Source organism: Hippoglossus hippoglossus, chromosome 8, assembly GCF_009819705.1.
Source record: "Hippoglossus hippoglossus isolate fHipHip1 chromosome 8, fHipHip1.pri, whole genome shotgun sequence".
Taxonomy (NCBI): Eukaryota; Metazoa; Chordata; class Actinopteri; order Pleuronectiformes; family Pleuronectidae; genus Hippoglossus; species Hippoglossus hippoglossus.
Genome location: NC_047158.1, coordinates 15,276,827 through 15,303,271, shown reverse-complemented (window position 1 = coordinate 15,303,271; position 26,445 = coordinate 15,276,827). Strand labels below are relative to the sequence as shown.

The 26,445-nt window shown below is 43.7% G+C and overlaps 2 protein-coding genes across 2 annotated transcripts; both read right to left on the bottom strand.

Moving 5' to 3' along the window:
- Positions 1-1,968: 1,968 nt before the first annotated feature.
- Positions 1,969-7,771, bottom strand: LOC117766619 (meteorin-like protein). Its single transcript, XM_034593834.1, has 4 exons — positions 7,201-7,771; positions 6,307-6,710; positions 4,621-4,680; positions 1,969-2,834 (listed from the first exon to the last, which is right to left on the bottom strand). Exons 1-4 carry the CDS (start codon positions 7,284-7,286, stop codon positions 2,500-2,502), a joined length of 885 nt encoding a protein of 294 aa, XP_034449725.1. The 5' UTR covers positions 7,287-7,771; the 3' UTR covers positions 1,969-2,499.
- Positions 7,772-10,329: 2,558 nt separating this feature from the next.
- On the bottom strand, positions 10,330-25,883 carry cbx4 (chromobox homolog 4 (Pc class homolog, Drosophila)). Its single transcript, XM_034592795.1, has 11 exons — positions 25,505-25,883; positions 25,365-25,408; positions 24,650-24,715; positions 22,543-22,609; positions 19,716-21,135; positions 12,925-13,049; positions 12,659-12,730; positions 12,490-12,533; positions 12,022-12,087; positions 11,512-11,578; positions 10,330-11,094 (listed from the first exon to the last, which is right to left on the bottom strand). The coding sequence occupies exons 1-11, from the start codon at positions 25,571-25,573 to the stop codon at positions 10,330-10,332; spliced, it is 2,805 nt and encodes a 934-aa protein (XP_034448686.1). The 5' UTR covers positions 25,574-25,883.
- Between the last annotated feature and the right edge of the window lie 562 nt (positions 25,884-26,445).

Genomic DNA, 26,445 nt, shown 5'->3' with positions numbered 1-26,445 from the left:
GGCTTTTCAAAGCCAAGAGACATCTCTGCTGCAGCTTTGTGTTCCCGGTCCCCTGTCTTCACTCTCTATAGCCGCAGCAGTGAATGCTCGTTCGGCACATGAGGGTATCATGCTGTTTCCATATTGTACCCCTCTGCCTCCCCGCAGCAGTGGCCCACATGGGAAAGCAGGCCAGGCGGTGGGATAAACCAATTACCCCCCAGTCTGGGTGGACTCCTGCCGATGCACCATGCAGCAGCTCCACTCTGCGCCCTCCTGGGCTCGTTCCCCATGAGAGCCTGCTGGAATTCCCAGAGATGAGGATTGTGCGTTCTGAAAAGCCTGCAGAGAGGCTATATTTTGCTTAGAAATTTGACATGGTGGCCCCCATGGAACAATACTGAGGGAGGAGACTTCAAACTGAGCTTCTGAATGATGAAAAAAGTTTGTGGAAGATTTTGATTTCGGGTAACATTCACATTTTGCAGCATTTAATTATAAGTGTATACCCAGAAAATGTTTCTATATTAGAATTGATCTTCACCACGGAGCGCAACAAGTATAATGTTTCTAAACCTGTTTCGAACAAAGGCATTAATTCCTCCAAAACTTCATGCAGCTTATCAAGCTGTAGCTGAGACCAACACAGGCGACATGCAAACGAAGAGATGAGCTACTGAGAAATAAAAGAATATTTAGCAGAAATAAACGAGAAGAGAAAACGAGGGTTGAGTGAGAGCTCTCTCTCCTCTGGCTCCTCGGATTCATGAGCCCTGATGGTTTCTAGATGACAGCAGCCGTGACAATGGTCATTATGTCTGCCGGAGGCCTTGCCACTGCAGGGCCATTGTGTGGGCCCCATTCACCACACAGTCATTTACACTTTCATTGGCAGCTATTTAGTCCTCATAAAAAGTTCAACACACCAATTTGTGAGCCCTGCTCAGCCAAGGAGAAGTGTGGAATAGGCTCGGAAAGCAGTTGCTTTAAAAGTAAATTAATTGTTCTCCTCTTGTGGGAGGGGCCGAGGGGGAGGATCCCCAGGCTTTGGGGCCTCACATCTGTCCATTCGTCTTCTTGGGCCGTCTTGATGCAGGGGCCACACAGCTCAAAAGAAAAGTCTGATTCAGTCTGCTCACAGCTTTGGCCATCTGAGGAGATTTTGTGTTTATTTATATGGTAGGGCTATCCTATTATCATATTACATTACATATTACAGGGGAGAGGATGGGATTGAAAAGAGAACAAAATATGTTTGTCGGACTCTTCAGCTCTAAATCCCATTCTATGTAAAAGACCAGAGATTATGCAATGATGGGAAACGGGGGCCGGAGTTCATCCAGGCCTTTACCAGGCCACCTATCTGAAAGAGTCTTAAGGGGGCCTGTGTGCAAGAGTCAGAGGAGCTCATGAAATTTAGATTTTTATGCTCGGCTCACTTCTAAACGCTCCACTGATTAAATGAACTGACCAGACTCTGTTAAGATAAAAAAATACTAATGAATATGTTTGAAATTTAAACATTGAAACTGTTCGTGCTACTATAAATAAATGTATTTATAATTGAGGATGGATAATAAAATGCAAGTTCTACTCGTCAAAAACCACGTGGACTTTTAAACGTTCATCATTGTGGTGTTTGTTCGAAATAACTTCTGAGTAAAATATTTTGCTGCAATCAAGTAAGTCAAATGTCAATGTGATCTTGACATAGGAAACACAACAAAAAGCTATTTTTTTTACTTTATTAGGAAGCTTGACAGTTTTAAAGCTTTTGAACTTGATGATTAAATAGATTTATTGAATCCAATCAAATATAAACTTCTACCACAAGTGTCTGTGGCTCATCTCAATACCTAAACGATGTAATGTGGCCTCTGATCAAATGAAAATGTCAAAAAATTGATATATTATTGAAATAAAGGAAAATATATTTTTTACAAGAATTGGACGATATTGTAAATCATCCTTTGAATAAACGAGGCAGAGTGGAGTCATAAGATGATTTACTTTCAATGTACATCACATAAATACACAAAACACATAGGATAAAATGGCATAAAAGTATAGCTCCACAATCACACATGTTCAAGCCTTTATTCATGAAGACAACCTTGAAAAATGGCGGCCCTTCAGTCTTCCCCTCCCACCACAGTTCAGAGGGCAACTCTCACACAGAGCCGGCAAAGTGAACAACAGTGGATGTGTGGAGACGCACAAAGACCGAGCAGCCACCCAACCCCTTCCTAGTCTCCCAGGGCCGAGGACGGTGATGTGAGAGAGACAAAAGCAGGCCCTCCCTGAGCCCTGGTGCAGGAGGCCCCTGCTGTTTGCTCCTGTTCCACTCCTCCAAATGTGCGTTTCACCAGAAAATCAGTCACTCTGTCTCTGCTGGTGATATTCGATGCCACCAGGATGGCACATTAAAACATCACAGGGATCCCACACTGCCAGTACAGGGGTGAAAATGCCTGTGGATTAAGACTGTCGGGCTCAGTGGTGCTACAACAACACACTTCCTCAGTCTAAAGGGAAGTCACAGGAATTCCGACGTGCCGCCCGGGCAGTCTGGTAGACGGAGAGGAAGTCTTTGTATCGCGGTGCACACCCTAACCACGCTTCCCCAAAGTGTTCTGACCCTGTGAAGAGAAACTCTCCGTCCCCAGGCTTCACGTGGCACTGCAGGAGTGCGTGGATGTGTCCATGCCACGTTGAGACGGACCGAGGTGACCCCGGATCCACATGTCGCTCAAACACTCCACTACGCTGCCAGTACACCCTCACCGCTGACACCTCCACCGACGATGTCTGACTTGCAGAGCTGTGGGAGATGTTCTTGATGTGGCCTCGGATCACTGAAAAAGAAAAGAAAAAATCTATATAAATCCCTTTTATCTCCAAATCTACATCCATTCTTTCCTCTCGTCTTTTATTTTTCTTTCTCAATTATGCTGCTCGTGTGATTTCCCTTTTTCTAAAAATGAACATGGTGCTTCTGTGAGACGAGAGCATGAAGAATAAACTCTATTGATTCCTCTCTAGCACGGGTCTCTCCAATTGTGCAGCTGCCCATACAGCTGTATCTGTTTGACATCTGCTGACTGCACAGTCTGCAGACCTGCGGCTTTGCAGAACATACACCAGACCATGATAACGGATTTTAATCTTAATTCAGGTAAGATTAAATATTTGTGGATCAAATATTCAGATCCATAACCTAAATTTTACAATGTACAAATACTAGTAAATGTCCTAGAAGAAGTATACCTTTGCATATATTTTGCCATGTTATGAAAGTTTAATTAAAATGAAAGTATATTTATTTTCATTCTATGTATAAAATGTACTTTTAGCAACTGAGATTGTATGCCAGTTTGGATGTAATTTTTTTTTATTCTGATACTTTTTTCAAAATACACGTTCAATTCACGCCCCGCCCCCCACCCGCTCCAACACCTGGTTCAGTCCAGCCAATCAGATTGTACCGGACTGATCCCGCCTTTTCCACCTTCGAATACGGAAGAGTCGAAGTCATGATGGCGTCTCCCTGTGGAGAGGAGTGTTCCAGCAGCAGCTCAGTCTCCAAACAAACAGCTGATCTCCTGTGAACATCAGGTGAGTCCAGCACAGTCTCACTTCCTCACTTCACTTCTTCTATGCATTTGTTTGGGACTGATGGTTCACTAGTGGAGGAAAAGCTGAACTGAACAGAAGTGAAACTTGAGCTGAGATCCTCTGTTGTTTTGTATTTGAAATAGAATGATTTGTTTATTTGTTGTTTATCGCTGAAAGGGTTGTTTTCTTGTTTGTTTGTTGATCTCCGGACTCTTCACTGTGGTTTTATATCATTCAGACTTTTCTCACTACTTTTATTTTGTAATTCTGTTTGTTTACAGGCAGAAATCTTTGTTAATTCAACATGAAAAGTTTCTTTCTGTTTGAAGTTGATTTAACATTAAATAAAAGTTTCATGTTGAAAAAGAGCCACTGAATCACTAAGGGTTTTACATTGAATTAACATGTAATAAATATTGTGTGCGTAGGCCCACAGCCTGCTGTCAGTCCTAGTGTTTTAAACTCAATGAGGGTTGAACATGGAGTTGGAGAAGGGGACACATGTATTTTACATAAAGCACTATTTCACTGTGATGCATCAACTTCTCTGGATTTACACAAAAATATTTATTTGTATGAAATAAGGAAGTGAATAAGCAAGTCACTGTTGGAGGGAAACTGCAAAGGCCTTACACCTCAAGGCCTCATCTTTAAAAAAAAAATTAAATCCAAGTTCCGTTCAAACTATGAAATGATCCCGTCAGCTCTCAGTAGCTTTTGGAGAAAGTAGCAAAGTTTAATATTTGAACTGAGGAAACACAAACTGGAAGACAAGAATTTTCAACTTCTCTCACTGACTTCACACAGATGTCCAACTTTAAGGTGAGTTTTAAGTCCTTTTCTTTATTTTTCTGTATTTTTAATGGGATTAATTTGAGTTGTTTTGTTCACAAACACATAAAATTAAGTTCAATACAACCACTGCAAGTGTATTATATACAGGACAGTTGTTAATTAATGTTGACCTCAAGCTCTTAGTATAATAGTTGCCTACAATTAGTTACATTTCTCTGTACATGTACCTACCAAAGTCACTGTTGCAGATGGCCATCAGGAGTTCAGTATCATTGCAGGGTCGACAAGAAGCTGTGGACAGAAACATTTTTGCTGTAAGATGATGAAAACTTGCATCACATAGTTTCTTTTTCTTTTTCTATATCTTCGTCAATCATAATCAACTGCTTGCAAACCATGCGTGACCCAAAGCTCTGTAAGAATGACAGTGAATGATAGATGTTGTCATTTCTCCTCCCTCCCACACAGACACATACCAGCTTCATTCTTCTGCCTCCTCGCGTCACAGGGCGAAGAAACCCGGGTTTAGGAGAAGGAATGCTGCTCCTGTGTTTGTGCTCTTTTAGGTGCCCTGCCCACCACGTTGCCTGCAGATCAAAAACCCCCAATAGTCTTGACCCTGTGTTTGACTCCCATTGTACCTACCTAATTGAATGACCCTGTGCCAATGCAGGCGAACGCAGGAGTCAAACACTCTGCCAGACTGGCAACACAGAGGAGATAAACCAGCAGCTGTCTGTTAAAGACGGAGCATGACATCACCACTTTGGGAAAGGCCCGCACACATGGATAAATGCTAATAAACACGCATGCACAATGCTGAGGCATTTGTGGAATCTGCAAACTATTTGCAGTCTCAATTCAGCTCCCCTGGCCCAATGCCCTCCAGCCGCCCCGTGGTCTGCTCCGTCCTCTCTGCTTTGTCCCTCGATGGAAACCAGACAGCCAGACAAAACATAAGACTGACCAGCAGCTGCATGGTCCACATGGAAAAAACTGGGGTCTGTAATTAAATAACCGCTTTTTTTCCCTAAACCTATGGGGTTAGGATTTGGTCAGTCGAAGTCCCTCACTCTCCACTTGCAAGAGATCATTAGCTGATGGTGCTCATTTCTATCTGTGTAATTCAATGGCTAATGTTGCACTATATAATTTGCTGTTTACACCGTATTTATCATTCAGTTTACATTTTTATTTATCCGTGTGTTTATATTGCACATTTACTTACTTATTTTTTTACTTTTACTGTTTATTTTTTGACTGTGATATCTGCTGCTGCAACACAGCATATTCCCCTGGTGTGGGACTAATCAAGGATCGTGTCTGGTCACATCTTATGATTAGAATTTGTGGTGCCACCTTTTTTTATTAAGGTTTTGTAAAGGTTTATAACAGATAATTTATCAATTTTTAACTAATGGCTCTATTAATAGTTAATTTGTTAAAATCTAATGCTTTTTTTCAGCCAATAAGAGGAAATTTGGGGTTGCTATGCTGTGGAAAAATCTTATAAATGATGTTTGTCCTGTATGTTTGATTAAAATATGGTTATACATGTTTATTGTTCTGTAAAAAATAAGCTCAATAAGCTGTTGATAAAGAGATTTTGGTTCAGATCTGCAGCAGTGAAGAGGTTGGTGTGATCAGTAAAGCAAACCCAGATATTGGTCTGAATAATGACTTAGAACCACAGTTGTAACTGAATACATCTAATTGCTGTAGCCTAAATACAATTATTTTACCAGAGAGAAATGCTGCAGCTTGTTCTCAGTTCCTCTTCCACTAAATAATCTTCAGTAAACATTGTATTACTCACCAATACGTCATTATCGTTACTATACTAAAACCTTTTTTTTTTATCACAGTGTATAATTTTTCAGTGATCTCCATCGGGTCAAACTCAGGGGGTGCACTCACCCTGTTGCCCGCTGTGACCCAGGCTGGGCGCCGCGCTCCTGTTCCCCAGCAGCTCGTATCTGAAGCTCATCGTGCGTCTGCTCCAGTGCCCGTCACTCTGCGGGCTGGCCTGGAGGTATAAAGCGGGCCTGCGCGATCCTTCAGCCCGGAAACAGAAGACCTGCTGCGGCCGCTCTCCGTCCGCCACCAGCAGCTCCAGCTCTCCGGCGCGTTCCACGAACACACTGGCCCCGCGGAAGGAGGGCGACGGTTTGATGCAGACGGTGGTGCGCAGGTTGGAGGACAGGTTCGGCTCCAGCACCACCCGGAGAGCCTGGCCTGGGTACAGCCACCTCACCGAGCCCTCGGTGCACCGCAGCCGCACCTGGAGCACGATCCTGGAGTCCACGCCAGCTGCAAAACCGCTGGATTAAGAGGGGAAAACATTCCAAAAGCGTGAAAGTTAATATTTACTACCTTGTGAAATGTGGCGTGGACGACATATAGTACCATTGACTCTATCAATCCTTAATTAATAATCTACTTGTGCAAAAAAGGATGTGCAAAAATCCAAATGGATGTTTTTAATTGTTTCTATTCACAAATAATAGTTATTCTAGTTATTCTAATCAGCCAGTATTTGTAAATACCATTAAGTCATTGACGAAGGGGTTTAATCCATCAAGCCTCGTGTTAATGTTGTTAATAAATGGACGTCAAATGGAGTTCAACTCATATTTTACTCTTATTCGTAACTTTTAACCAAACCTTAAAGTATTAACGAATGCTTTATAAAACATTAATAAAGTCATTAGTTACAACATAAACCATTTTTAAATATCACCCCGGCAAATGGTCAACGTGCCCTTGTTTCCCTCTCTCCCTCTTTTTCTTGAAATGTGTAAAGTTCCTCACCTCCCGGTCCAGTTGCACAGATCAGCTGCACAGTGTCGCAGCTGAAGAGCCAAGAAATGCACCAAAACTATCGCAAAAGAAAACATGTCACCGACGTAAAGATAAAAAACCCAAGGAGAAGGGGACGACAGAGCATGGCTGAAATAAAATGAGTCTGAGAGACTTGGAGTAGGAGCGCTCTACTGCAGCTACTGGTTCAGCTCCACTGAATGCTCTCTCTCTCTCTCTCTCTCTCTCTCTCTCTCTCTCTCTCTCTCTCTCTCTCTCTCTCTCTCTCTCTCACACACACACCCTCTCTCTCTCTCTCTTCCCCCCCCCCTCTCTCTCTTTAATTAGAGCTGATCCAGTTGTTGGGGTCTGTTGGCCTTTGCAGCTCTTTGTCTTCCCTCCATAAAGAGACAATAAGCTGGAAAGTCTTCAGCCATCTGTTTACATCATTGCGTCCTTTGGCACAACAATTCATCCACTTCAAATAAGTCTCTCTGTGGTTTATCATTTTACTTTACAAAGTTTTTTAGTTAGGCTACTTAACCAATAATTTAATATCTCTGTAATTGTGGTTTTACATGAAAAACGATAATTTTACAATACTAAAGTTCTGAGTTAGCTACTTAACCAACAAATGTTGACCTCTTCAATTGTTGTTTTACATGAAAAGTACAAAAATTAAATGGTTTTACATCAAGAGAGGGAAAAGTATTGACAAATTAAAAGTTGGATCTGAGTCCGATCAGAGCAACTTTTCTTATTGAGATGATTTCAAAATCAGAATAAAGAAATAGGTGTGTTTCTGTGCTTGGGCCTCACCTAGTGGCTGGATGGTGCATCGCCTCACATCTGGAAGGCAAAGAATAATCTCCAGCTCGAATAAACCCACAGCAGGGGGAAGCTGTAACTCAACAGCAGCTAATATTGCGCATGAATACCAACTGGAATGCGTTGCCAGCTTTCACCAATGATTCAGCCATCGAGCATGAGTGGTTTTACTCCATTTTAACTCAGCGGGGTCGTTGTGCAGAAATGGTTTGGCACCATCTCAAGGTGTTGGTGGTGGCTGGTGGCGACATCTTGTGGAGGTGAAACCCAGTGGGCCGTGACCGTGCAGGGCCGCTCTCTGTGGGCTGATGGCTGCAGCTCCTCTCCGGGTGGCTGGGGAGCCTCCGTGGGCCCCGAGGCAGCATCGGATCAAAGGGTCGAGAGGCTTCTGATGGATTCGTCTTTGAGTAAATTACACTCACATGCAGGGGATCGGCCAGATGTTGCCTCAGCTGCAGGGGGAAACCTTTTCACTAAATATTCAAATGTGGACATGTTGGATATGATCAAGCACAAATTTAAAAAATACACTCATGATTGCCGTTGTTTTGTGACCAACGGTGTAGAAGAGGATTAGTGCGTGATTTAGCTTCAAAGTACATCTGTTCTCCATTTTCCATTAAAACACCAACGTTACCAGAGCATAAATACACACCTTCAATACTGTCCCACCTTTTGCCATGTGCCTCAACCGGTTGGGAGAGAGGAGAGAACGGGAGAGAACGGGAGAGAGGGGAGATATTGACGGAAAGGGGGTAGATACGAGAGGGGGGGGAGGAGAGAGAGAGAGAGACCAGGAACTGTTGTGTAACCATCGTTTTTCATGATCAGTCTTGCCTGAAAGAAGTTGCGTCTTTTTGGCACATTGCAGCTTCGATCCTATTTAGGGGAAGCACATTCTTTCACTTTCATTGATAAGGACAAAAAAAAGACTCAGCCTCTGACTTCAAATCATTTAAAAACAATATATCCGGCGTGGCCTTTTAAATGAAAATTGTAATTTATACCCAATTTCCTCAACGGGGTCACAGGGCAGGAGACGCTCTCTGTGGTTGGACCATAGAGGAGACAAATGTCTCACCGGTGTAATTGTGTAATATCATTACAACCATTCACAGTCTGTGGTTGAATATATTAAAACTGTGCAAATAAAGTCCCCTTTACTCTGCGTCTGCTTTAAGGCCGCAGTCCAGTCTTTCCATGCGTAACGTGTTAATGACGATGATGATGGTGATAGAGGAAGAAGAAGAAGAAGAGCAATCTTTGTAGGCTCATTAGAACCACAACTGTATATTAACATATTGCTGATGGGATATGGTTCAGGGGGTTTAAATGATTGCTTCTTAGGATAAAAGATAGAACTTCAAATAAATATAAAAGCAAATTAAATCCAGGAAAAGTTACAACTCTGACATCCGGCCTTCGTTGTTTGAACTGAACCGAAAAGGTCACAGAATGTCGTAATGTGTGGTTCATTATTTTCTCCTGAACAAAGCTCCTCGCACAACTTCAACAGGAAAACATAAATATGTTTTAATCAGTCCAAAGGAGCACATTTAATATTGTATCCCTCGCACATTCAAAGTCTTCTCCGTTGTTTGAATAATTTTGAATAATTCACACAAACCCGAAAGTTGTTGAGCAGGAATTATCGGACATGTTTTATTTGAACGTGGCACCAACCCAGCACAACAGCAAAGCCTTTACAAAAATATATATCCCGCAGCCTTAATGAGGATTTTTAAATTAGAGACAATACTTTCTGAAACGCTTAGAAAAATGATGTAGATATTCTGCAGATGGATTTTCATTTTCCTGTGTTAAAACATCACTAACTCTATACGTTCCTTTGATAATTTCGATTATTATTTGACACGAGTCTCGTGCCTACAAACATTTATAATACCTTGACAAGATGAATGAAAAACATCTTATTCTGAACCTAAACTGAGACGCTACATGGCTTCTGACTTTACTAGAAAAAATTGTATAAATGCCAGTCACCTTATAACCTTTCCTATTTGGAGAACACTGTCATAAACTACAGCTAAATATGATTATTATGGTTGTACAGTAAAAAAGTGTGTTTATAGACAATCTGAACAAGATGAAATCAGTGATATTTAACACCTTCAAATACACCTTAACGTTGCAACGTCACTTTCTCTATTTAATTAATTTTCCAGCAGCGTTTTAAACTACTCTATTCACACTTTACGAAGTTACATAGAAAAATATGGTGATCCAGGATAGGCTTGTTAGTGAGTTAGCATGTTAAACAATTATTTAAACATTTAATATTCCTGCACACACTCATCTTTTCTCTCTGAAGAAGCCTTTGTCCGTGCTGCTCTCTCTGACGGTGACCGTCATCAGGTTCAGTGTGACGTCCGTCACGGTCACAGTGTCCAGGCTGGTGAATCTGGGGGTCCACATCGAGGCAGGGTCACGGGTGGACTCGGGCTGAGTGGGCATGTACTCCTTCACCTGGTGCCTCAGCTTCAGAGGGACAGACATGCTGCTCAGACAGTGAGTCCTGTGTCCCCTCTCGTTGGGATTGAACGCGCAGGTGTAGGACGCGTGTCTCTGCGCACCGCTGGATTTGGGCGTGATCGTGGTCTTCTCCTGGAACCTCTTCGTCAGCTGGAGGAGGCTGTGGTCCGACGTCTCTCCGTGTTGGTGGTGCAGCCGTCTGGCCACTTTGGACACGCCGTGTGACACGGGCTCCTCCACAGACCTGCTCCGTTTGGTGTCCGGCTCTGCCGAGCTGCTTCCCTCTTCTTTATCATAATGTAAATGTAGCTTCGGTTTGCGCCCTCTCTTTTTGGGGAGTCGGTCCTGCTCCTGGAGTGTCAGAGCAGCCGGTGGGGTCGGCCTGGGCCTCCTCTCGGGCTCTGGTGCTCGGACGTGGACACTCTCTCCTCTGTTGACCGCGCTCGGTGGGAAGATTGTGGGAACCACAGCGCGTAAACCCTCCCGGGCCCTTGGTGTTATGACAGGCTCCGGGGTGGGATAGGAAACCTGGATCCCTCTGGGAGCCTCTCTTCTAAATTCATACGTCTTTTCTTTGGCTCTGGCCTGAGGACAGAGTAAATAAGGTTTATTAAAGGAGGTTTCCCAGAGATGAAAATCTGAAGTCTCCTGAGGAAATTTGAAGGTTTAAGAGAAGCAGCTGTTTGGTCAAGGCCTCATCTTAAAGTTGATCTCTTATTTAAAGAACGCAAAGTCGTGACAATGTACAGATCCACAATAAGTTATAGAAAGTTTGACAGTTTCTTATAAATGTTTTAACCTTGTAAAAAAACTGGGTAAATCAATGATTTTCTTTTGGCTCACACTTCTCATCCCACTATAGTTTCAGGTGAATCTGAACCGCAGTCGAATACTCTCGAAATGAATAAGACAGTGGCTGTCATGGAAATGACTCACGATCTGTTTAATTTGAGTCCCGCGTATAAGAGAGAGACGTGAAGATGAAATGAAAGATTCACTCACCTTCAGGAGAAACGTCTCGGGTTTGGGTCCCCGCTTCTTCGGGCCGAACAGCTCCCGTTCGCGCTCTCTGCGTGAGGAAAAGCGTTAGACGAATCATCATCAAATCACATTATCTGATTATTTCTTATTGGGGTTATAATTAAATCGAATGATCTAATTTTGCGTATAAAGGCAAAACTCTGTCATTGGGACGAGATCGACCCAGTTTTCAGGATAGTTTTATTTATATTCGCTTTGGAACTTTGGAACAAATTAAAATGAGAAACAAATTAGAGCATGACATCCTGCTTGTGACTCCAAAACTGCATCTCGTTTGGCACCTGTTTGAGTTCGACATGAATCATCTCACTCCACAAACACACGTCACCGCTTCCTCTCGTGAAGAGAAAGTTTTGGAGATTAAAATCCGGAGTAAGTCTTGTTTGAACAGACTTTTGTTTTAGCGCAGAGAGCACGGGGCCATTTCGTTCCGGCGGAGAGAGGCCTACCGCTGCGCTGTCAAACCCTCACCTCTCCTCGAAGGCAGCGAAGAGTCGTTCATCCAGGATGTTTTCCTCCGGCTCCCATGTGCTGTGCCTGTGTCACAACAGCAAACAGGAGAAGTGTTTGGCACCAGACACTGAGCGGACCACATGTCATTGCGCGCCCACGCCGTGTATTACTTTTATCAAAACGTTTTCCGCTGCGTACGCTGCAATTGCAGGCTACGTAGCGGACAGTGACGCATGGTGAACCCAGCCATTGCTAAAGCTAGTGCGGACTTTAACGCGCCCCAGCGGGGCTGAAACCTGGACATGTTCAGCCTCTGACTGGTGCACACAAGCCGCCAGACCCACATCAGACCGGACTACGGTCCTCAGATCGGATGAAACGGATAGAAAAACACCCAGAAGCGGAGTAACGACAGAGTCTGAGGTGCAGTTGTGCGAGCGGCCAGGATGGAGCGCTGTCCTTCCCAGCCTCGGCTATTATACTCACTTCTGAGACCAGCCCTTCCATTTCACGAGATATTCCCAACGACCCTGCAAAAAACAGATCCGTAACACAGTCAGGTTATCAGCGTGTTGCCTGTCGGCGCTGCACAAACACACGGTTGCATAATAGGTGTTGAGGCTCAGCCCGAGAGGGGAAGAAAAGCAGCGAATACCCGTCTGATTCGCCGTTTAATGATGGACTCGGCTGCGAAGACGCTCTCACCAACAGCTGAGAGCTCCATGATTCACCATGCGCCTCGTTTATTTCTGTCTCTTTTATTATTTTTTTCGCTTCCCTCGTGTGCTCCTCGGGTTGTTTAATTTCGCACATCCCATAATACGCAATCTGGAGGGGACGTCATCACGTCTTTTTCTGTTGCCAGGCACCGCGGTCGGTAGGACGGATCGTGCTGGAGCACATTGGCTCGGTTGTTGCTACGTGCTCCGGGTTTCTGAGTGAAGGGGAGGAGCCCCGCTGCTCTGGCTGCTGCACAGGAATCTCTGGCACAGCGGGGCGAGCGGAGTCAGGGGCTCCCGGTGCGGATCCGCGGACCCCGGAGGTCCCTGAGGGGGCCCCCAGGGTCCACACTTAATATAGGAAAGAATAATTTCACCAGCACTGAAACGAACGACCAGAGAGAGGAATAACCAGTAAAATGAAAATGTTTCACCCTCAAACACTTGCCCTCCACACAACACATCTGTGAATATTAGTATCTAAATGTAAAACATGAATAATCAAACAATAAAATCCAAACTAATATCTGAATAAAATAAATATCTATGCATAAAAATGTGCCAAATGGAGCCTTAAAGGATGTGTCCTCGTTGAGGATGCGTGAGGTGGGAACTGAAGAACCCTCAGCAACACGTTGATTGGCCTGCAGGTTCACGATCAATCATCTGAAATAACATGTTAAATATAAATCTGCGACATGACAGTTTAATTTACAGCTTCAGAGTCACGGTGCTGAGTGCGTGAGGAAATGAGCGCATGAGCTCTAACACGATATTATGCGTAATTGGATTATTGCGCGTAAAATTGGGTTTTTACGCACGCTGTGTCTGTTAGTGAAACATCACGCTGTCTTTTACTGTCCAGTGAAGATTATTGTTGAGTTTATAACAGAAAGCAGTGAGAAATTATTGGGAACAAAAAATACTGAGTCACTTCTTTTTTTTGATTATGATTCCAGGGGTTTTTCATCTTATTGGACCAAAGGCTCATGTGCAAATAATATATGCGGAAAGAAGCAGGCAGCAGACTCGCCTGATTTAAGGAAAGGGCCATTTATATGGGGATGATTTCATTTTACATGCACATGTCGAGCGTCTATATTTTCTTTGCTTCGCCTAATCACATGCAAACTTTAGTGAAACAGAACGAAGCAGTTTTTATTCGGGTGGACTATGTGACATTTGGAGTTTTTCAAATTTAAGTCCTGGATGTGTTCTAAATTTTGGTAAAATAAAACTGCTGAAATGCGCGAGCTGAGGTGTAAAGTTTGTTGTGTCTACAAAGATGTTGAGGGCTGAAATTAGATGTCACCTCCTGTGTCTCTGTAAAAACAAACACTGAAGAGTTTGTGCATCTGCAGAAAATAAAGATGAGACATTTATTTGATTAAGGCATAAAATTCTATTGAAATCTTTGTGGTCTTTCCTTCTTGTATAAATATGATCACGAGGGCCTGTTGGTTTTAAGATCGTCGCGATTTATTAAGTAAAATGTTTATGTATTCCACGCAGATAAATAACATGTTTAAACGTATGACAGATTTATTATTATTATTATTATTATTATTATTATTATTATTATTATTATATAACTGCATATGCTGGTTGTTTATTTTACTCAAAAAAACTCTTTGAATTAAAATGAACATCCAATTTTTTTATTTCCACTGTCAGCAAATTAACATCAACTATAATAATAATTATAATGATATTAATAATAATAATTATAATAATGTTTCCTATAATATACTAAACAACATGGTGGAAAACTGATCACACAAATTATTACAATAATCTATGAAAATAGATGTGAAGCTGTATCCTCCGTTTCTCGTCATTTTCTGTGGGCCTCAGGTGAAATATTCCACATGCACCAGACATACATTTTAAATGAAAATAAATTATAATAATCAGGAATTCAGGCCAAAATCTTTATTTTCACACAGAAACATCAGCGTCTCTTAAATAAATAAATAAAGTAAAACCTGCGGGCCTCCTTCCACAACATGCACTGCAGCACCGAGCGGAAGGTCAAACATATTCCACCAATAAGTGAATTCATTTATTACAAAATGCTCTAAACACACAACATTGGAAACACATCGTTTTCTCTTTTAACTTCTGATCCTGGTTTTCTTGCTCTCGTTTTCCCCCCAGTTCGTCGTTTTAATATGAGAACAAACAGAGATGAATCCTGAACAGGCCTGAATTTAGTTTATTCTCTAAATGATAATGAATCTGCTCATAACCCCCCCCCCCATCACAAACCTCTGTGAAGAAGTTAAGATGTGATAGCTGTCTGATGACCTGTGCTTATTTCCTCATCATTTATTTGTGAACGCTTATAAAGAACGCTACAGTGTTTTTTGGGCTGAAAATTGAGTAACAGACACCATCATCGTGCAAGTTAATTAACATGAAATCTTAATCACTTAAAACATTTCTCATACGTGTATTTCTCATCATGTTTTTATGTATCCAGCTTTAATTTATGGTGCATAAAACCATTAAATTCGGACCAAACACGCTCTTGGACAGGTTGGTCTTTAATTAATTATAATTAAGCCTAATGATAATAATTAGATGTGGGGTCTTGTGTTGCAGGTGTTACAGATGTGTCAAATGAAATCATGAGCAGGGACACGGTGTGTCCGCTGAGGAGACGTGCGGATGCTTCCTGTCCGTCTTTCCTCTCTCATCATCGCGTAAAATAATCGTGGATGATGCGTCGGGTTTATCCGCCTTGCGCAAATTCTCCCCGCTGTGCCGCAGACAAAAGGCGTGCGCGCCGCGGACAAAAGATGCGTTGTGGCTGCTGTGGAAATATGAACCTCCATTTTGATAGCCATAGCTCGTAGACCGACATTTCCTGTCGGTGCTATCATGGCTCTGCTGCGCGGGGTGTGTTGCAGAGAGAGGCTGGTGCACATGCTGCTGCTGCTGCTGCTGCGTTTCTCCATATTTGGCTGCGAGTCGATGAAAAGTGAGAGTGCGGGAGCCGCAATGGCGACAAGGCGAACATGAATAAACAGAGCTGGCTCTGTGAGAACATTACTGGCTCTCTGGTTTCTGGGCAACATGCGCGCTCACAGCTCGCTGTTCACTGTCCTACTTACCGGGCGACATTTTCTGCTGAAGGTGGCTCAGGCACCAAAACCACAGGAGAGAAACTGTGAAGCTTTGTGGCTCTGACCTGCAGCTTTGCATGTAGCCTATTTATTCCAGCGCATGCTTCGAATTAGAAAGCAGCTTTACGCACCTCACCTCAACACAGACTCTCAATTCTCAGGGTATTTTTGTTTAACCCTGTCTCAATAACATGTCCTCACGTTAAAGAAACGAAATGGTCTCTTTACGTTGTTTTATGAGCTACAAATAAAACCTAATTGCAGGGTGTTCCTTTTTTATTCCCAGATATCAAATTAATTATCTTTTGCACATCAGGCCTCCACCGGGTCACACTCGGCATTAAATCAGCAAAATGAACCCACGGCTCACATGATCCTGTGTGTGGAGGTGAATCTGCTGCTCGTGGTAGTGGTGTGTAGTCCACGATGATAAAGGGGGAATGTGAAACATCACACTCGGTCTATAAATATGTTCCCCTGCTCAACCGTGTTTCAGTTTCCTGCTGTTGCATGACTGACTCACACGGTTGGTTCAGAGCCATGAAAGGCCTGTGGAGATCAGCCTTCATACACTCACACAACCGCCTGTTCACGGGTTTGGAAATTCCGCTCTTATCAAGTGACATCAAATGAGTTTCACAACGTAGAAAATGTGCCATGTCATGTCTGCACGTTTTCTATGTGTTCCCGTCAGGATGAATCGACTATTTGTCATGTTTTCCTCCTTGTTTTCTTTATTTCTTTCTCTTTTTGGAGTTATAGCTCCTGCAGGCCAAGTAACAGATTCCTTATCTGTCAATTCAAAAAGTCATTCTGATCTCTGCTTTAGCCAAAAATCTGGTAAATGCACTGGTTTTCCTATTTCAGAGCATTATGAGCAGTTCCACTAGGAAATCCTGGTTGAGAGGAAACAAGGTTTAATAGGTAAACATTTTGCTACAGGTTGAGAATGAGTCATTTCAACCTTTCACTATCAAGTTGAGGTAATTCTTTGAGAGGGTTCTGACAGATCCCTGATCCATGAGATCAATACAGACTCGAGATCAGTGTTCTGTTCCTTTCTTTCATGTGGTCACAATTGTGGCGCCTTCATTGTTTCATCCTTTGGCCAAAAGGATTTTCTTTGGTCAATGTCGGTTAAAAATAGCTTCAAATTGATTATTGATCATTGGAGAGTTCAGAGTGTGGATGTATCCATAAAAATGTGGGAAATGTGTAGGAGATCTTCTGGTTGACTTGAAGATATACAACTAATGCAAATAAAAAAAAAGGCAGTGATTTTAATAATCCAAAGCAGCAGCTAACTCTTTTCTATAGATCTTTCTTTCTTCCTTTCTTTCCCCTCCTCTTTAAAGGTTGCTATTTTGTGTGTGAACATCTTTGATGAGCACCTCCCATGATACAACTAAAGAAGACAGAAGATGCAGTGCACACACACACACACACGCACACACACACACATACATTCCTGGGCCTTTTTGTCATTCGAAACAATCGAGACTCAATCTTCCGTCAGCCTCAGGTTCCAGTGCGGCAGCGTCACAGCTTCAGATCACAGTTCTGGCTGCGGGCCTTGAATGACTCTCCTAAAAGACTGAAGCAACATGGTCAATGTCACGAACGGCCTGTAATTAAAGTTCATTCATGAAAGCTGAGCATATTTGCAGCTTTGCTTGTGTATCTGTAGAGTGTGTGTCTGGACGTATCTTTTGGGAATAATGTTGGGAGAATTGATCTGAAGAGGTGAAGTAGCAATAAGTCATTGTGCATGAGAGGCCACGAAGCCTACTGCTGACCCATTATATTTAAATGTCATATAATTGACGTCCTACCCTGCTACGCTGCGCTGCACTGTACACCCACAGTCAAATACCGATCCTGCACGAAGCCTTTCTTCCTCATACAATCAAACAATTACATAATGACTTGACGTGTCCACCTCCTGTTATGTTATGTCGTGTGTTGACATTCCTGCTCAGGGCTGAGCTGCGGCAGAAAAATAATGCATGTGTAAAGTTTTGATGATACAAGTGACCGGTGCAGTTATGCAATACAGAGAGCCCTTTGTGCCGGATCGTTTGTGATTATGCAACACGATCTGTTTTCCTATTCATGGTTCACAACCACGTTAGTGTTTCTAGTGCTTATGTTCCATTCTTCGCCTCCATGTGCAGAGAGGAACTGCACAACAATGACACATCAATCTTTAACTGGAACATTGGAAAAAACATCTATGAAATGTTAGCCGTTAAATATATCAACACACAAAGCGTCCAGTTTCACCCTCCTCCCAGTGTCAGTGCAGCAAAAATATCAGAGGTCAAATCTCTTTCTTTATTGTGAAACATACCATCCAGTGAGCTGTGCCAAAAGCAATAAGTCAGTCAGCTCCTGCTAGAACATACTTTTATAACAATCATTTTGACTTTGAACCAAGTGCAAGAATGAAATGGCAAAAGAAAGAGAACAAAAAGTATCAGACAGCAGACTCAAAAATAAAGGGCAACCGGTTCAATGGAATCACTCACAGCTTCAGATGCAGAGAACATCTAGTTTTTGTTGTGAACGACAAATTAGACGTCAATAAATATGCACTCTTCATTTTATTTTTACTATTCTAGCGTTATAGCATTCTCACTGGTCTTGCATTAGCTGTGCGTAGAAGGCAATTTAGACTCAAATGTAGGTTACATCCAACAGCTTTGACATTTGAATTCTCACGTCAAAACAGCAGCATAATCAAAACAGCTTGCCCTCACTGGGTTGCGTGTAACAGTATCCAAAAGCTCTCCTCGCAACTCACATTTAGTCCGTGTAGCATTATCGCTTTTGACCCTGGTAGCTTTTTTTCTAAAACATATAGCAGTCATAGGTGTTGTTCAGATCGCACTGATGAGGTTCAGCAGCAAAATGAGATGAACATTGTTTCTCTGTGTGATTAGGAGACTAGAAGATATAACTCCAGCAGCACGTGAGGTCAACAATAAGGTAATAAATCACAGCCTTGTTATGGTAAGAATCAATACGTCGTCTTAACGGGAACATACATTGATAAATGACACTATACTGATCTTTGAGAACGTATGCATGTCAGACTTTGTGCAGTACAATCACAGATTGGATTGTAAAGGCAGATCCATTGATGGCTTTGCTGCATCTCAATGGCGAAACAATAAAGTAACAGACAAAGACAAAAAGGCTGGGACATTCCTTCAAGGCTGCTGACATAACAGAGTATGTACCACTGTGTTTTCGCTTTTTAAATTTTTTTCTTATTATCTAATAATCTTTCTCATACAAACCACAAAAAAAGCCTGTAATAAAATATGCTAAGTCAGACTGAGTGTTTATGTCTGGAGTAATAAAATAAAAAAAAACTTAGAGAGACCATCTCTATTAATGACAGAAATCAACATATAAAATGTAATTAAGTGCTTTCAATTTGATCTCGATCACCATAGACTCAACAAGTTCCTCTCTACCTTCTATCGTGACCAAAATATGAGATATCATTCATAGAAAATACGTATAAACCTTCATACATCTCAGGTTATAAGTTTGGTACAGGTATGAAACAACAGCAAAAAGTATCTCATCAAGCTCCATATGACAAACGGATTTTTTTGTTTTTTTGTGGAATACATCCACCTGAATGCATTCACTCAAATCTTCGAGGGCACTTTCTTGACTACAACATCACAGAGGTGTTACAGTATAAAACATTATAAGAAACATATTGAATTTGACTGATAAATTATAAATTTCCATATATACAAAATTCTGATGATACATATGTTACATATGCACATATAGACAGGATCAACCGATAGGTCACTGGGAGACCCAGTTTACAAAGAGTTTTCTCAGAAAGAAATATATTCCTTGAAGGTGACGGTGAGACTGTTTGTTGTGATATCAGTGATGATGATATTTCCCATGAAGGGAGAGGGTTTTTTAACAGGTGCTTCTTTAGATTTCTCTGAGGCTTTCTGCGTTTCCTCAGACGCAGGCGGAGTGTCTCTGACAGCAGGCTCGGGCTCGGGCTCTGGCAGCGGCTCTGGCAGTATTTCTGGCTCCACCTGCCTCTTAGTCTTTGGGCAGCTGAGATCCATCGGCTCCTCTTGGCTGCCAGAGGCCATAGCCTCATATGTGCATGTACTGCCGAGGCGCCGGCCACTACAGTGGAGGTCCATGGGTTTGTCCTGAGGCGGCGTGATGACTGTGCCTGGCAAACTGAAGCTCCTGGAGGTCAGGTAGGTTTTGGAAACGCTCCTGTCCTCCACGGGATCCGAGAGCTTTCGCTTGCGGTCGCTGGGAAAGGAAGGGATCCTGATCTGCTCGACAGCAGTAGGTGTCGGGATGCTGGTGTCAACAGACCAGGACATCAGTGGTGAACTAGCGGTCAGCTGTAGCGGTAGATCATCCGGCAAGTCTGCCTGACCCCGAGCCACTTCGGTGTTGTATTCCTCTGCTGTGCTTGGCGAAGGTTTGGAGAAATGTCTGTCCTTTGGGGAACACTTTATAGGATGCTCTGCGGCGGGAAGGGAGCTGCCGTTACAGATCTCTTTGGGGATACCGTTCTCCGGATGCTCCACCATTTTGGTTCTGTGAGCTGGATTGTTTTCCGACGGTTTGGTGTTGTTTGGTTTCTCTTCGCTCGACGATTCCCCATGTTTACCTTTTGCTCCATGAACCTTGTTACGGTCCATATATTTGCTCATGACAATAACGATACGTCCATTCTTGTTTTTGTTCTTGATTATCTTCATTTTGCTGCTAATAGAACTTGGCAGGGTCGCGTCTTTAGGGTTGGGTTTGAGGGCATGTTCGCTCTCGGCCTCCTTGACAGTGGGTTTCCGCATCTCGACTGCCAACTCTTTGACTTTGCTCAAGCATCCTGTGTCTTTGTCACGAACCCATTTCTGCTGCAGAGCCAGCGGTAAGTTCCAGCCAGGATTTGCTTGTTTACAGGCCGGTTCCTGAACTTTGACCACCTCTTTGAGCCTCGAGGCCTGTGTGTCGTACATATTTGGGTCAGGCTCATAGTGGTGGTGCTTCTTGCTGTTTAGCTGGTAGATGAACTTCTTTTTGCCGTTGGTTAGCTGGTCAGCAGGTACCTCCTGGCTGCTGGGCTGGTACTGATGATGCTTCTTGCTGTTCAGCTGGTACTGCTGAGGCTGGGGCCGCTGGACTTGGACAGGATCTGACTTGAGGCCACCTTCTGCATCCTGCATCGTTTCCTCAAAACCTGTAGGGATACAGGATCTTCGGGCGAACGAGGGCACCTTGAAGAAGAGACAAAGCCCAAAGTTTTAACATTTCATCTTTCTCATTAAAATTCTACAATAGTTTTAAAAGGGATTGAAAGTATGGGGTGTCATTGTGAATCAGTGAACATAGATAGAAGTGAGGCAAAAGAGTAGAGTTTCTTAAAGCGGTACAACACTGATTTAGTATTTGGCGGCACTGACAAGAGACAGATTTAAAAAAAAGATTGGTTGAATCTCAGAGAAACAGGTGCTAAGACATCCTGGATTTCTGTCATTAGAAAATCTAAATCAAATCCTACGTTTCCTACAATGCAACCATTTGCATCAATTTGTCTGGTAAATACCCGTGTCTTTCAAACTCCAAACCCTCCATTTGTAACACAGGCTGCCTGTTGAAAGTGTCATCTCCAAGCCCAAGCTAAGATAATCCTATTGACATCACTATGGCGTCTGACTTAACTTAGCTCTTCCTACATTACATAACTGTATTATCAGGTAGAGTTGTACTCCTCATGATGAGCTGACGTGCCAGTTCTAACGTCTCACAGCTGCTAAAAACTGTGCTACAGCTAAAATATGCTAACCTGCACATGGTCAAATGAAAGTTTACAGGATGCTAGAGAAAGTATCCAGCAAGGAGTCTGCATACATCCTCCTTCCCCACCTTCTTGCCCCCCCTCCTCCTATAGAGACTGACCCCTCTGGCCGTCAGGGGGGCACCGCAGCGGAACGCTCAAGACGCTTTGGCTGTGACCTTAGGTCAGAGAAGTGCCAGCGGACATGTCACGCTTTTTCCCTGATTGCTGGCCACGTGTGACTCTGGCAGAGGGGTATGCCTCTTAAGGAGTGACACTGCATAGCAATCAGCTCCAAGTCTCAGAATATATAATCACATTTGGCCCAGGATACGACTCTGTCAAGGCCTCGGCTAAGATAGTCAAAGCACGGCGGAGTGCTACTTTCAGCCATCTATTTTTGTCTTGGGGAACAATTATAAAGCAGGAAACATTCCACTGATACTGATTCACCCGGTACAAAAGGAACTTATCAAGCTGCCTATAATAGAACAGTGTTTTGCAAATGAAGCTGTTTAGCATAAAGAAATAATGAACATGCAGAAAAAATGAGTGCACTCAAGCAATGCTTAGAGTAACCTCAGGCAACAAAACCTGGTTTCATGATGACTGCACACAGAAACCCAGCTGTACAACCCCCTGTCCTCACTTTGCCCCATTTCTATCAAAGAAATCTATTAATACCCATGGCCATAATGACAACAGCTCAGAAACACCTGACAGAACCCCCCCCCCCCCTCCACCTGCCATTTTGGATTCTCTTTGACTGAAACTTACAGCGAGGCTTCAAAAAGTGAGATGCTTCAGCAACAGAAACCATCGTGTCAGTAATGAAGGTGATAATTACCTGCAGTAAAAGATGTTTCGGTTTTGGTCCCCGTTTACGATATCCCATCAGCTGCTCCTGCCTCTCTCTGTGAAAACAAAAGATAATTACATTTCTCCTGCACCATATTTACCGTCTAAACACAACACCTCATTTGTCAGACAGTTATTCACCTTAAAAATCGAATTAAATCACATGGGAAAATCACAGGTTTGACACTTGGAGGATTTGTTTGTTTTTTTCCTACCTACTCAAGGTCAGAAGTGGTATTTTGATTCGGAGGACTAATGAATGCCCACATGTGACCCGCTGCAAAGCATTATGGTTCTTATTTGCATAGCTCTCCATGGTAATCGGCCCATTCCATATTGTCATTATCCAGTCGAAATTTAATTACAGCCAGAGCAGGCAGAATCTCCCCTCGTCTTTCAAACATCCTCTCACTGCAGCACAACCTTCCTCCTCTTACGTTCAAATCCTAATTAGGGTCACGAGGTACGGATGAAATGGGATAAATACAACATTGTGGAGGACCTCTGGGATGTGTGCTGCTGCTGCTGAAAGAATGCACACCACAACGACTTGTGCAACACAACGCCTACACTCAGAAGGTGTAGAGTGATTAATATCAGACTAACAAAGAGTTGTTAATGAGGGAGGAGCGAGGGAAAACATGTTATTATAGTTGTATTGACTAAAAGAACTGGGCTGAACGTCTGTAAAATATTGCTCCCTGATATAAACCTCGACTCATCATCGGCTCATAAATAACCAGCGGTGGATGAAAGCCGGTTGCATGCAGACTCCACCAGGCATGCGTAAACCCAGCCTATTGTCGGCCTCTCGCTACAGATGTTCAAACTGTCAGAGCTGCCAGGAAGCTGCCACAATATACAGTCTACATTTTAATGCCATAATGTGTGCGATTTCAAACAGCGTCCAACGGGGTGACCCCTATTCACAGAAGATTTGGCAATTACAGCCTCCCTTGTCGGATCCCCTCCCCCATCCTCTGGGAGCAGAGAGGAATCCACACACACACACAGTGCAGAGGCAGCGCTCCATGACCATCAGCACAGAGCCAGACACACACACACTCACACTCACACACACACACACACAGAGCCAGGCGGGCAGGCAGGCTGCAGGGGAATATGAGAGCAGTACACTGGAAACGCTGCAGAGCAGTGCGTGTCAATTAGCCTTTTCAGAAATGCGAATTCCTTTCCCCAGCCATCATGTCTTAAGGCCTGGTGGCCTACAGAGAGAGTATATCTCACAGGCCTCAAGGGTCCAGCAACCCAAACTAGATGTTGTGCACATGCCACAGGGCTAAAAGGACGGCATCATTCATATTCATTAACATCCCAACCCCTGTGATTGACATTCATGTATTTGTAATTATTTGACAGGCCTCTATTAAGTCTACTGTTGACCCAGATCGAAAGCTGGTTGGCTGTTGTACATCCAAGGTGAATATTGTTTCCACAACATTACATAGCAAAATAAAGGAGGTCAATGTCAGTACTAGCATTGCTGAATGGTTTTCTCTTGGGTGGGAGACAGTGCAGAAGCTGAGCCGAGGCTGCAGATCTCACTCTGGTAGTGATGGGAATCCCATCAGGCAGCAGCTTGGCCTCCTCACACAGAGCGCACAACCAATCATGGCCTCTCCAGTGAAGCTCAGCTGCTAAATTAGCACCTGTCCTGCTCAGGCCTCCAGGTTGCAGAAAACAAATCATTGCCATTAGATCCGCGTGAAGAGCTCTGCTTTTCCATTTTCAATCCTAAAGGGGACTACTTCTGCTTCCTATGTGAATTAAGGTCACTGAATGCTTGGTAAGCCTCTCATCCCGGTTGCAGGAGCACATAATCAGATGATAAAGTGGTAACAATTTGCGTCTTATTGCGCATATTTACGCACATCCGATCTTTCCCATTAGCCTGATTTAGGAATTCTCACCACCACATCCCCAGCCTTTTCCCCCAGGAGACGGTCCTATGGGGAAGGGGGGCGGGGGGGATCAGTGATAGAGTTACTGGGGCGCCCCTCCTCCCATGCCCATATATGGTCATGGCTGAAGTGGAGGCTGCGTAAGGCCTCGTCCGAAGTCCACATCCCTCTCACCTGTGTTGAAACGCAACCAGGAGACGCGGGTCAAGGATGTTTTCCTCTGGCTCCCATGTGTTGTATCTGCAGAGAGGAGTGAGAAAAACAACTGTCAGAGAGCTGTCACACACACACACACACACCCTCAGCATTACTGTGCAGTCAGAGTGGACAGGTAGGGTCCAATTCAAGACCAGAAAATTGGATGAGGCATGTTCTTACTTCAAGGTCATTGCATTTGTAAGACCATGAACAGCAGCGACTCCCGAACAACAAACCAACCGTGAGCACATCCGACTGCACAGCAAAAATGCTCCACAAAAAAGTGTCTCCAAACGAGCCTCCAGCTCCAACATACAGTCGGCCATTTTAGCACCACTGTCTCGTAAATTCGCTGGCAGAGCAGAAATAATTAAAACGGGATTACATGGCTGTGCCTACCCCCTTCCCTCGCATAAATTAGTGAAGGCATCCGCGGATACACTGAGACACATACCGAGCGCGCTCTCCATGCTCACGCACATGCACAAACACACACATGCACAAACAACCCGCGCACTGTGCCAGCACGTCTCTGGTGAATGACATTTTTCCCTGCACTTGATTGTTTTGCATTTCATCAAAGCACCGGAAAAATGATGTGAGATATTTCAGTAAAACGCTGGTTTGTGTGTGTGTGTGTGTGTGTGTGTGTGTGTGTGTGTGTGTGTGAGAGAGAGAGAGAGAGACTTACTTGGGGGACCAGCCTCGCCACTTGACCAGGTACTCAATCTTGCCCTGTGTTTGAGGAGAAGAATCATATTTTTTTAGTGAGGCTCATGTCAAACGCAAAAATATTATTGCGCCTTTGCAAACACGCCGCCTCTCTGTTACCTTGCGGATGCGCTTCTTTTCGATGCCCTCCACCGCAAAGACGTGCTCTCCGGCGGCGGGGAGCTCCATTCTCGGCTCGATCCGATCGCAGGGGGACGGGGACCGGGCGAAATGTTGGTTACGCGCCGTCGATGTGCCTTCCGTTCGGTGCGTGCTGTGCGCGCCTGGTAGTTTTCCAGTTGTATCCAAATCCAACTGTATTCCCTCCACCTCTCCTCCTCGCGCTCGCTCTCTCTCCCTCCTTCTTTGCACACTCCACAGTCCTGGCAACGAGCATAGAGATATTCACAGCGGTGCGGCTGCGAGCAGCTCTTTTCGTGCAATGGCTTGAGCTCGGTGCATGACGTCAGAAGGGGAGGGGGAGGTGGAGACCTTGCACAGAGGTTGGGGTTTATCCCGTGAGCACTGGGCTGCAGGAGGGATATCTGGGAATGAATCAATCACCACGTCACTGTCACAACATGAATACAATCACCTTGTGCAGTTCTATTGTAAAATGCAACAACAAGGCTGGTGCATGCCCCCCCCCCCTTCTCCACCATCTCATGAGCCTTATAAAACCCTGTTTGAATTTGTATTCAAGTGCATATCGTGTGTAGATGTAAATAACAGTATATGCATTTGAAAAAGATGCGAAATCTGTTGTTAATATTAACACAACTCAACACGGGCACCACAGATTTGCAGCATTTTTATGCAGCACATCTTCACCTCAGGGAGCTGAAATCCCCACTTTTCGGAGCTTTTTTTTTAGAGGCTTCATCCGCAGCAGTCAGAATAGTTTTATTAGAAGACGAATAACAACAGAGGATTCATGATGTTGTCTCTGTGCGTTAAATGTGACAAACTCAGTGGAGCTGAGTTCACTTGTTTATGACTGTAACTGAGGCTGACGCTCTGGTGAAGTTGAAGTTCCCCCTTTTATTTCCGATCCTCTAAAG